The sequence below is a fragment of the Apis dorsata genome, unplaced genomic scaffold, assembly GCF_000469605.1.
Source record: "Apis dorsata unplaced genomic scaffold, Apis dorsata 1.3 scaffold_323, whole genome shotgun sequence".
Classification (NCBI taxonomy): domain Eukaryota; kingdom Metazoa; phylum Arthropoda; class Insecta; order Hymenoptera; family Apidae; genus Apis; species Apis dorsata.
The window spans coordinates 203,294-216,054 of NW_006263591.1; the positions used below are offsets into that span (position 1 = coordinate 203,294).

At 28.4% G+C, this 12,761-nt stretch overlaps 2 protein-coding genes across 6 annotated transcripts in view; one reads left to right on the forward strand and one right to left on the reverse strand.

Annotated features, from left to right (window-relative positions):
• The window catches only part of LOC102681996 (protein will die slowly), a 3,728-nt gene extending 1,620 nt beyond the window's left edge, over window positions 1-2,108 (forward strand). Inside the window, exons 5-9 of the mRNA XM_006617672.2 lie at window positions 79-168; window positions 445-584; window positions 659-890; window positions 1,002-1,089; window positions 1,156-2,108. Coding sequence (XP_006617735.1) covers window positions 79-168; window positions 445-584; window positions 659-890; window positions 1,002-1,089; window positions 1,156-1,256 — 651 coding nt within the window. The 3' untranslated portion in view covers window positions 1,257-2,108. The remainder of the gene's footprint in view (window positions 1-78; window positions 169-444; window positions 585-658; window positions 891-1,001; window positions 1,090-1,155) is intronic.
• Window positions 1,913-12,761, reverse strand: part of LOC102681426 (protein purity of essence) — a 33,597-nt gene continuing 22,748 nt past the window's right edge. For 4 of the 5 annotated variants that reach the window (XM_006617667.2, XM_006617669.2, XM_006617668.2 and 1 more), the window contains 13 exons: window positions 11,222-11,338; window positions 10,825-11,037; window positions 10,130-10,306; window positions 9,838-10,012; window positions 9,575-9,725; window positions 9,122-9,500; window positions 8,719-9,021; window positions 8,347-8,576; window positions 3,971-8,261; window positions 3,439-3,893; window positions 2,832-3,156; window positions 2,553-2,712; window positions 1,913-2,340 (listed from right to left, as the gene is read on the reverse strand). In XM_006617667.2, coding sequence (XP_006617730.1) covers window positions 2,279-2,340; window positions 2,553-2,712; window positions 2,832-3,156; window positions 3,439-3,893; window positions 3,971-8,261; window positions 8,347-8,576; window positions 8,719-9,021; window positions 9,122-9,500; window positions 9,575-9,725; window positions 9,838-10,012; window positions 10,130-10,306; window positions 10,825-11,037; window positions 11,222-11,338 — 7,038 coding nt within the window. In that variant the 3' untranslated portion in view covers window positions 1,913-2,278. The remainder of the gene's footprint in view (window positions 2,341-2,552; window positions 2,713-2,831; window positions 3,157-3,438; window positions 3,894-3,970; window positions 8,262-8,346; window positions 8,577-8,718; window positions 9,022-9,121; window positions 9,501-9,574; window positions 9,726-9,837; window positions 10,013-10,129; window positions 10,307-10,824; window positions 11,038-11,221; window positions 11,339-12,761) is intronic. The other variant, XM_006617671.2, reaches the window with a different exon arrangement.

Genomic DNA, 12,761 nt, shown 5'->3' on the forward strand with positions numbered 1-12,761 from the left:
ATGAAGTTTTTTTATTATAGATAAATGAAATAAAATTAAATTATAATAAATTTATATACAATTCTTTTTATTTTGTAGGGAAAATGTTTAAAAACTTTAAAAGGTCATAGTAATTATGTCTTCTGTTGCAATTTTAATCCACAGTCAAATCTAATAGTTTCTGGTTCTGTAAGTATTTTAATATAAAAATTTATGTGATCTTCTATAATATGTAGACCTGAATAATATACATATAAGATAGAAAAAGAATATAATATATATTTCAAAATAATAAATTAAACTTAATATGAAAATAAAAATAATAATTTAAAAAAAAATTAAAATTAAATAAAAAAAAGCAGCAATTAATTTAATATTAAATATTTTTACAAATGATTTTGTATAAGTTATAAAGATTTGCATGCATAAATATATGAATAATATTAACTCAATGAATATTATTAGTTTGATGAAAGTGTTCGAATATGGGATGTTAGAACTGGAAAATGTCTAAAAACATTACCTGCTCATTCAGATCCTGTAAGTGCAGTTCATTTTAATAGGGATGGATCATTAATTGTATCTAGTAGTTATGATGGATTATGGTAAGTATGCATATTTTATTTTATATGAATTCTTAAAAAATATGGAAATGTTATTAATAATACAATTACTCTAGTCGAATTTGGGATACAGCATCTGGTCAATGCTTAAAGACTTTAATTGATGATGATAATCCTCCTGTATCTTTTGTAAAATTTTCACCAAATGGAAAATACATTTTAGCAGCAACATTGGACAATACATTAAAGCTTTGGGATTATAGCAAAGGAAAATGTTTGAAAACATATACAGGTCATAAAAATGAAAAATATTGTATTTTTGCAAATTTCTCAGTTACAGGAGGAAAGGTAAGTTATATTGCAAATTTTATGTGCTTATAAGCTCTAATAAGCAATATGCTTATTAGATATTTTAATTATATAAATTATCATTATTAAATTGAATTTTTATGTTATCAGTGGATTGTTTCGGGTTCAGAAGACAATATGGTATATATTTGGAATTTGCAGACCAAGGAAATTGTTCAAAAACTGCAAGGTCATACAGGTATAATAAATAAGTTATATATCTTATTATGAAATATCATATTTTGATTTCTTTATTGATTTGTAGATGTGGTATTATGTACGACGTGTCATCCGACCGATAACATTATAGCTTCAGCCGCCCTTGAAAATGATAAAACTATCAAATTATGGAAAAGTGATACATAGAATATATATTATGTTATTCATGATGTCATTAAAAATCCTACAAAAAACTTATATCTGTTAGAAACGTTCTATTCGCTCTCTTTTTATTTTTAAAATTTTTATATTTGATCATGTTTCGATATTAATTTCATCAATTTTAATACCCTGAAGTTTTTCTTATTTTAACATATAACTTATAATTTTGGGTAATTTTAAAAAATATAACTCTGATTTATTTAATTCAAAAATAATATATCTATAATCAAAAAATAAAAAATTACACATTATGTTATGTAATTTTATGCAGAATCTTTTTAGGCTAATATAAATAAATTGAATTATTTCAATCTAATTATTTCTATCGATTTTGAATAAACCGAAAGATAAATAATTTTTTAATAATTTTCTCTTATAATTTCTGTATTTATTGTATAATCGATTAGTTTAAGTTTGTCACTATGTAATTTACTTGTAAAATGGATATATTTTTTTTATCTATAATAAAAGAATAAAATAATATGTATAATATAAAAAAAGAAAAATAGATAAAATGAATCCTTTTAATATAAATTTATATATAAAAAAAAAAATAATAATTAATATATTCGTATTTAAAATAAAATATTTGTACTTCTTCATTTGCAAATCAGAATATAGCATAAATAAATATTACTGGATTGAAGTATTAAATTATAATACGATATTTCGTATTTTATTAAAGCACATATTTTTTTTTTTAAACGTACAATTATAGAATTGTGTTAACACGCAATACACCAATTTGATTTTCTCTATCGAAAAAGCAAAAAATAACTCGCAATTTACAAAGCGAGTATATTATTTCCATTTATAGTGATAGAGATAAAAAAAAAAGGAACTTTGTAAACATATGAAAAAGCAATTAATTTTTATGTTGTATGTATATGTATGCGCATGTGTGAAATAAAGAAAATAAAATGGACGAAACTTGAGAATTCGGAGAAAATTATTATATTTATATGTAAAAGAGTGCATTTTCTTCAGCAATATTCGTCTTATTTTTTTTAACCGAGTCTTCGCAAAATGTCACTTATATATGTAGGATCCGTTATTTCGTCCAATAAACCTAAAAAATAACAAAAATTATTGCAAAATATCATTGTAAAGAAGATCGATAAATGTGCATACTACATTAGAAACTTTTTAAAAAAAAAATCCATTTGAAGAAATTTTTATCAAAAATAGATCAAAAACAAAATAAAAAATTGTTTTTCTTAAAAATAATTATAGCATATTCTACTTTCATTATTCATGCTATATATATTTCTTTTTATTTACCGACAACATCACAAAATTCTTCGAAAGATGTACAGGGTAACAATTCGTCACGGTATGTAGCTAATACATGTTCCGAGGCTTTTAACATAGCTTCGTCATTATGCCTGATATATTCAGCCAAAACTGATGGCCATTGATTATCGGACAATATATTAACTTTCTATGAAAAAACAAGAGAAGATAATAAAATTAAATAAAAAATTAAATAATTATTAATAAATTAATAATACTTAGATTGAATTGTATATTATATATAATAAGTAATAACAAGAAATATACCTTGAAGAAATGAGTATAAATACAATCGACTAGTCCAAAAAAGATTAAGGCGTTTTTATATACAGCGTAATGCTTAATAGTAACATCGACAATATTTTTTGTCGGACCCGATGGCGAAACATATCGTTGATGGGCAAGAACAATTAATTTATTTAAATGAACTATTCTATATGTTTTCCAACGAGCCGGTGAATGAAGCAAGAGAGACATAGTGCACTGATAAAACGGTCCTTCCGCTTCGTAACAACTATCGAGCCAACTAGAACCTGGTGGCGTTTCCAAATATCCAATTAATGTTTTATCTGCTCGAGTGTCTGCTAGTGTGCTATAAAAAAATTATATACATATATATATGTCATATAATTATAATAATTATATAAATAATTTATATAACAATATTATATATATATATGTATGTATATTATAATATTTATTATATAATTATTATATTATATAACAATACACTTTATATATTATATGTATTATATAACAATATATCTTTTTAAAATTTATATAGTTTGAAAATTTAAATATTATGAAATATTAAATGAAATAAATATAAACATATGAAGAAAAATAAGATAAAAAAATTTCTTATTTAACATACGTGTTGATTACATAAAGTGCAGTATGAATTAAATAAGGGATCAAGTGCATATTTGATTGTGGACCTCCTCCTCCACTATCTTCATGAAAACTTTTTTCTTGAGCAAATCGCAACAATAACAATTTCAAATCATGAACAGTTGATGGATAAGATATGTCGCGATGACTCGTACATTCTTGCAAATAAGTATTATGCCTTGCTAAACAACTAGCAAAAGCAGATTCTAAAACTTGAGGACCCCATAATGGTAAGAGTCCATTACATTTAGTATTCGCATTTTGCAATGCTGCACTTTCCCATTCATCTCTGCCACGTGCCAATCTTACTGCAGACATATGACAATCTACATGAACAACATTGAAATGTGTAACAGTAGTATATCCTACTGTTTTTCTTTGTTTTGTTTCAAATTCTTCAACATTGCAACGTTTTGAAAATGTATAAATGGCCAAAACCTAAATACAAGAATAAAGACAAAAAAATATATAATGTTTGCAAAGATAAAAAATATTTAGAAAAAAAAGATTCTTACCATATTTGGTTTAAATTTGTATCCCTCGCGACAAATAACACAAACTAATCCTGTTTCATCACCTAAATCTTCCATTTGTTGAAGAATTGCTCCACTAGCTACTACTTGACCTTTATCATTTGTTTGCATGCCTAATGCACCTAACTGTCTTTCTCGCATAGCCATTGCCAAACGTTTTTTTTCGCTACGTGTATGTTGTCGAGCTTTTTCTATTAATTCAGCAACGCGTTTGTTTGTACATAATGCTTCCAATAAATTTTCTGCTAGAGATCCAACATGCTCATCAGAAGATACTTGTTCTAATCTATGTATTATACTGATTGTAAATTGTGATACCGCCAACTGTGTTGGTTCATGATCCGTTGCTAGGCCAGTTAAGAATCGTAAAATATATTTAAGCGCAGGTTTAGAAATATAGTCTTTTAATTCATCACTATCCGTTCGTAATAGCGTAGGCTTAAGACAAGGAGCACGCACAGTTATATATTCGAAAGCATCTTTTACGATCCCCATGCTTATAATGTAATCTTTGAGAGTGTTTCCAATGGCATTGCGCTCAATGGCTTGAGTGAGAATGCAAAATAGTTCAAGTTTTTGTTCATCTTCTGCTGTATGTTCATGGTCAAATTCATAAAAATTTAATACAGGTTTAAAATAATCACAAAGAAGAGCCATTTTTTCACGATTGCCATATGTAAGAGCGGCTAATACACGTGCGAGTTGTGGCAATATATTACTTTGTCTGACTGCAGTTGATTGAGCACAAGAAAGGAGCGCTTTTATATGCTCCGGTCCACTTGATGTATGTGAAAAAGCTTCAAGTGTAGATAAGGATGCATGCGTTAAAATCGTTTCCATAATTTCTAATAATTGTTCTGTAATTTTCGCTTGCCAATTTTCTGATTCAGTTGCAAGACAGCGTTGAAGAACGTCGAGAAATACTGTTACTGCTCCCAATTTACTTAAAACTTCTTGATTCTTTTTCACTTTAACCGAAAGTCGAAACAATTTAAGAAGAACTTGAAGCAACGGTCGAGCTCGATTGACATTTTGTATAGCCGCTAATCTATTTACCATTACTTGAAGACCACCACAATCTGCTAAAACATTTGCCATTTTATATACTTCTTCATTGTTTACTTCTTGTTCGCTGTTTGCATTCAAACTTTCAACAAACTCTTCAGTTGCATCTCCAAGTAATCCTCGCATTCGATATACAACACGCATAGCGTCACATTCCCCACCTTCTGGTACCCAAATTTTCTTATATACTTCTTTTACAGGCAAATCCAAACTAATAATTTTATTATTAACTAAAAGCTCCATTCCATTATCATCTTCCAATAAAGCAATTAATTCACAATCTAGACAAATCTTATTTTTTACATCTCGCATAAGGGGTCCTAAGCCAGGTTCTAAGCTACTATAAGGATTTCCCAACATTCTACCTTGGAGAAAATCTTCTTGTTGTGAATCTTTCTCAAGAGTTAAATAAAACTCTCCTACATCGTTTTCTTCCGGATAAATAATCGAACAAAGTCTTTCAAAAATGAATACTGGTGTACAGACATCTTCGATGCTACATTTTTGTACTGTTTCCACACAAATTGCCATAAAAGCCTTAGTTTCTTCTTCAGTGCCTGTAGTCATTTCTTCAAGAAGTTCCAATAATTTTTTTTGCGTATCATCGATTAATCTTGTTCGTTGGACAACTAATCTTCTTAGAGATAGATAACCATTAAGTACAGCACCTACCAACCGACTTTTATATTGCTGTTTAATATTTTCTTGTTCGAGAAACGTTGCTATTAATTCGGTCAACATTTTCAAAGAATAACCTTGTGCCAAATCACTAGTTAATGTGGTTTCTTCCAGCCGATGAAGTTCTTCGATTTCTCTTGTTAAAAGATCTGCAAGTAAAGTCATAACACCTCGTACTGCTAAAAATTGTTTCCAAGGCGGTTGTCTGATTAAACTTTGATATAATGTCAGAAATTCTGTGCTACTTTCGCCAGCTGTACGTAATTCTTCTAAATAACAAGTAAGTAAAACAAGTACTTCTTTTTTTCGTTCAGTACCTTGACACAGACTTTCTATCATGTTACAAGCAACTTGTCGTGCTAATCGTGAACTTGGATTAAACAGAACTTCCTTCAACCAAGCACCATCAGCTAATTTTAATGGTTGAACACCGTGCTGTCTTAAACATCGGTTATGCCATCTATGTCCATATTTTTCCATTAAATAAAGTGCTCGAGTTTCTTCCTTCTTCATTGGTTTGCCTGAAGATTGTTCTATTTTTCTAGTAGGCATACGGCGAATCCATTCGGAATACGAATGTTTTGAATCGCCATTCAACCATTTATTTACATCAATAGTAATACCTTCAATTGGTTGAACAGTTGCCAATGATTCAATATTTTTTTCTTTAGTTTTCTTTGAGACTGGTTGCTCTGGTTTCACAAGACCTTGCAATATTTTTAAACACGGTAAAATGATACTTTCCATGACAACAGGACTCTTCGATTCTTTACACGCCATCAAAAATAATTGCATGACACAACGTAATTTTTGTTCCCAGCAAGTATCCTCTTTCTGAATCAAAGCTGCCAATAACGCCATTTCGTGACGCACTGCTAATGATAAATCTGATGTAACAACGCGACCACGAAGTGTCAAAGTGATTCGACAAGTTAATAAAGAACAAAGCTCTTTAGTAGACTGAGCATTGTCTCTAGTAACGAGACATAACAATTGTCGTACTTCTTCCTGCATTTGTACAGTACCTTTGCGTAAATTATGCTCAACTAATTCCTGGATTAATCCTTGTTTACACAAAACTTCTTTAGCTACTTGATTAGTAGCAAGAGCACGTAATAAGGTTAAGCAATGTTCTGTAGCTGCAGTTGCACATCCATAACAACGACCTACTGTTTGCGGATTCACGTATCCGACAACAGATTGTGAATGAGGTCTTGTCACTGTCGACATCGATTGAGAAACATTTACTATTGTCGAAGTTTCTTCTTTGCCAGTAGCAATTGTATCATTGCTTGATGAACAACTGGCAATAATTTGTCCTCTCTGTTGACGATCGTATGCTACAAGTTCTCGTCGGCAAGCCAAAACTCTTTGTATAATTTTACTTAATTCTTCAAAAGAAGTTTTACATTCACCACAATATCTTTGAGCAAGTAATTGTATAGCTCTGTTTACTTGAGTACTTCCACTTGATACTTGAATAGCAGCTGCTGCTGCTGCACCATCTTCTACCAAACCACGATCCAATCGATGTTCTGATATTTTAATCAATAACATTTCTAACGTTGGCTTATTCGAAATTAAAGTTTTATATACTCTATCAGCTTTTTCGAGTAAAGTATTAATCGTCGCTACTGTCTTTTTTCGATCATCATCACTCTCAATAGGATCAACTGCACAACATGGTCTACCAGTAAGCGTATAATCAAACTTGGCGTATTTGCAAAAACCACAAGCATGACAAAGGAATGGATCTTTCTCGTCATAATTGATTGCTCTACATTTATGACATTGAAATACATTTTCCCCGCAATTCCCACAAACGCCAGGATTTGCAGGTACATTCGCAGAACATCGTGGACATTGTAAAGTTTCAGAAGAAGCCTGTATATCTTCATAAAAATCTGCATATTCAATCATCAAATTGCACGCGACAATCGGTAATGGAAATTCCATTTTGATTTCTGTTTGTCCTTGAGCTAGTGTAATCTTTTTAGCTTTGTGCCACATAGCCGGTTTATTTTTTAATTCAACTACTGCTTGAACCGATCGATTATTATAATAAATATTAATCGAACGTACCATTTTTGTTCTTTTTAAATCACCTATGCGAAGAATAATACGACTAATCGTATAACTACCGATCAATTTTACAATTTGCGTGGTTGTTGTGAATTTTGAATCAACTTTAATTGAAGAAAGTTTAATTGTCGACATTGAAACTTCAGGATTATTGCATACTAAGCAAGGTTCACTTTCCAAATAATATCCATCTAATTCAACGAACTGAGCAAGATTTGCATATAAATTTGCATTTGGATGACGTGCAAGCAATTGATTTTGCGCGCGTAATACTGCAACTGCTTGTTCCATATAGTTGTGCATTTTTTTACTTGCATGCTGAGTTTTTAGAGAAAAGTAACCAAGCAAGTCAACAAATTGTGCCGCTTTTCGACCATAAGCTGGCAACAAAGGCCATAATTGCCACAATAAGTCTAATAGAACTTCTTGATCTGCCGGACCACAATTTCTAGTAAAAAAAAATTAAAATGTTTAATTTGAACAAACGCTAGGAAAATTAAATAAAAAGAAGAGAAAAAAAAATATAAATTTACTTATAAATAGCCAATATCAAGGAATGTGCTTGCCAACGAACATTCGTATTATTTGTCTCAAGTAAAAAAGTTTGAATGAATTTCATTAATAAGCTTGGAGAAACTTGTTTTTGAATTTGTTCAACTAAAGCTAAACATTGAGCTTCCTCAAATTTAGCTTCTGTATCTGAATCTTCAGATTTTTCACGTTCTCGTTTCTCTTTCGTTGTTATAGTTCCAGACTTCGGTTCCTATCGGAGTAAAATAATAATTTAAAATATAAATTTTCTCAAATCTTTTTCTTTTCTTTCCTATCACTTTTTCTCTATTATATATCGTGTGCGTTCTTTTTTTTTTTTTCTAAAAAGAAAGATAAAAGATAGTTTTGCTTACTTTCGTTTTAATATCTTTCGTTTCTTTTGATTTATTGTTCGAACATATAGCACATTGTAGAAGTTGCAACACTGTAGGACTAACACCTTCGTCTAAAAGTGTTGATATAGTAAACAAATAAGATAATACTGTATTCTGTTTTAAACAGAATCGTTGCCAATTTCCTGTACGACTTGTAGCTATCTCAACACAACATTTCAAGTGTTCAATTAAATCTACTAATGAATCATATGGTAAATTAATAGAATGAGAATGAGTTTGAAGAGAATCAAATCCACCAGCGGTACAGCATTGTTGTACTGACTATAAAAAAAATCAAATATAATGTAATCAAATATAATGTAATACCTACTAATACATATAATAAAGAAAAATACAATAAAGATTATAAAAATTAATTTACCTGAATGTGTGAAATTAGAGCATGTAAATCACGAAGTTGTCTGTATTTTTCTTTATTACCACAGATAAAAAGCAATAATTTGCGCACTTGTCTTCTAACAAGTGGTGCTTGATAAGACATCATATATTCGCAAAGATAAAAGTACCAAGGTTGTTCAAAAGCTGTCTGTGCCGAATTACTTTCAGCATATTTATATACTTGATAGGGTAATCGTAGCACCATTTCTGTTAATAATTGCGGATAAGGTTCAAATATATCACTAGGATGTCCCTTTACATGCTGTCGCAAAAAAAGCGGTGACATGTCTGGTAAAGAGGCTGTAAGATGTTCTTTAAGTAATTGACCGCCAAGAATAGTATCAGTTTCTTCGGTTGATGTTCTAGAAGAAAATATATTGATCAGTATATTAGACGATTTATCATTAAATGCATATATCCAATAAAAAAAACTTACGTTTTCCAATATTCTAGCAATGCTTTTAATAAAGTCGAACAATAATCAATTACTCCAGCTTTATTGAGTATTGTAGCTGCCATTTGAGAAATAAAATTCGAATTTTCTGCTTGTGTTTTAGCAGTATGTTTTGAGCGAGACATTAAAACACCTATTAGTATTAGACAAATTTTAAATATATTATATATATTTTAAATATATATCAAAAACAAATAGCTTATTATTCATCATGATAAGTTTATAATTAAATAATAATAACTCACTTAATAATCGCATAATAACTAAATGAACTTCTCGTTTGTTATTACGTTGCCATATGTTAGTTGTATCCGGTTTATCCATTTCTAATTCAGTTACCAATATTCGAAGTAATCGTTCAACACAAGCTTTGTCTTTTTCTTCTTGTCCATCTAAATCAGCTGTTAATATTAATAATACCTGAAAAATTAAGATTTTTGAAGCATTAAATTTAATTCAAAATTATAAATTAATCGAAATAAGAAAAATTAATTATAAATTAATTGAATTTTAAAAAATATGAAAAATTAAACAAACCTGCATAAATGGAATAGTCAAAACACCAGGCACATTTATCAAATTTGGTATAAATCGCATGAGTTTATCGAGTAATAATAATCGTATAGTATGCAATTTTGCAGTGATTTCACAACTTGTATCATTTTCTTGTTCTATTACGTGTTCTTGTTCCGTACCTTCTTCTTGTTCGGTAACCTGGACAAAAAATCACACATTATCATTGTAACATTAATTTATCTTGATTTTTTATCACAAAATAATAAAATGCGCTATATAAGAGAAAAGAAGAAAATAGGAAGAATGTAAGTTCATTTACGGTAGACTTTCGTTTTAAATATTCCTTTTAATATATGTATATAATATATGTATATAATATATGTATAAAATAGATATTAAAAATACACTTTTTAATTAATGTATCAAGATACGATATATAAATACGAAGATGGAGAAAAAATGAAACTGAAATTGACTGTATGAATACAAATATGTATTATATCGAGAGTCTACCGTGAGAAAAAAATACGGACAAACAAACGAATGAACACACGAATAAAGACGAGCAAATGGACAAACAAGATGAATGAAACACAGACAGCACTTGAAAAAAGATCAGAAACAAACGTTTGTTATTCACCACATAACATTGGATACAAAATAACCATGAAAAACAGTAATCAGCCAACGACGAACGCAGTGACGAAAGCACTTACGGTGAAAGCCGCGGGAAGACCCACGGAATTAGTTTCGGAACGTGGTGCTTGGTTGACTCCAATTCCTCCAATCGGAGGTATAGAATCGGGACCATTGTCTCCGTATGCGGAGCTCCTTCCCGATACATTATGCTCCCCCGTCATGCTGTCTACAGCACTTCCTCCGCTTTCGCTTCCACCGCTCTCGCTACCCTTGCTACCACCACTACCACCCTAACATAAAATATATCCCAAACATTACTACCACCTACAATAACATTTTCGATAATCTCCCTCCCTCCGCCCTCTCTCATTGTTCCTCTTCTTGTTTGTATTGCTTATTACCAATAAATGATAATAGCAAAAAGTAAACGACAAATAACCTTAAATTGTCTCAGCAAACTGAAAAGTAACTCACTTGTTCTGCCGGAGATGTACGTAGTGTACTGCCATCAGTAGCTGCAGTTGATCCCTCATCATCCGAGCCTCCAGCAGATGCAGTTGTATCTGAATAATGACCACCAGTTTCTTGACTCTAAAAAACATTAATAATAAAAAAATAAAAATTAGATTCTAATAAAATTAAACATGTATTATATAAATATTATAATCTGTATAGAAGATTTAAAAGTTCGGGTTAAAAGTTCCGATTTTGAAAACATAAAAAAAAATGTATAAAAAATAATATAGCTGTTTTTTTTCACTGTGAATTAATTTAATATTCAATTATTGTATTTTAAGATTTTATGCTTTATATTTAATATATTGTAATATATTTTTCAAGTCATTTATTTGTAGCTGATCGAAGCAGAATAATTAATTCTATTATGAGATTAGTTATTATTATATTGAGATAAATTATTACTGAGAAATAAAAATCTTTTAATTAAATATATTTCATTTTCTGTGTGAAATATAATACAATTCAATTAGTAATACTTATCTTTTAAATTTTATTAATAAAACATAATATTTTAATATAAATTTTAATAATAAAAACATATTATTTAAAAAAAAAACTAAAACGATATAATAATCATGAATATCTTTGATATAATAATATAATAATAAAATAAATAATAATATATTGATATTTTATATCTAATAATAATTTAATAATTTCTTAATAATCTATTAAAAATAATTTAATAATTTAAAAATTACATAAGTTAATAACATAAAATAAAAAATATGAAGATATAAAATATATACAAAAATAAAAAATAAAAAATTAGAATTTTTAGATTATTAAAATGAGGAGTAATTTATTTGCAACAGAACTACATTGTTATGCTAATATTCGAAATAATTAGTTTCCATCGACATATAATTTATAGAAATATTTTGCTTATTATATTAATTTATTATATTTTATTTTTTATTGTAATATCATTTGATTCATAAGCATAAAAATCAATGTTATTAATATTAAATAATCAAAATAGATTAATTAATAATACATATTAAACTCTTGTATAGAATCACACTATTCATTCTAGATTCACTAAAATGGATGGCTCAGTTCATATATAATTAAAAATATGACCAACTATTTTTATCTTGAAAATATAACTATTGAAACATCTTATCTCTAGAACTTTTAATCTTTGTTTTCCCTATATAATGTAATCAGAAACAAAAATAAGTGATAAATGAAAAAAGTGATTATTGATGAAATTAAAAAAAAATCGTAATTAATAAAAATATGTTTAAATTTTATTTCTTATATCTTTAAAATTGTTTAACAATTAAAAATTAACAATTAAAAATTAACAATTAAAAATTAATAATTAAAATTAATAATTATTTATTTGATTTTAAATATTTATTTAAATTAGATTTATCATGTATAAAAATAAATTTAAAATATCATAATAATTGTAAATCAAATAATAATATGAAATAATGAAGATAAATTTGAATCATGACAATTAAAAAAAAAGTAACAAATTTAAAAA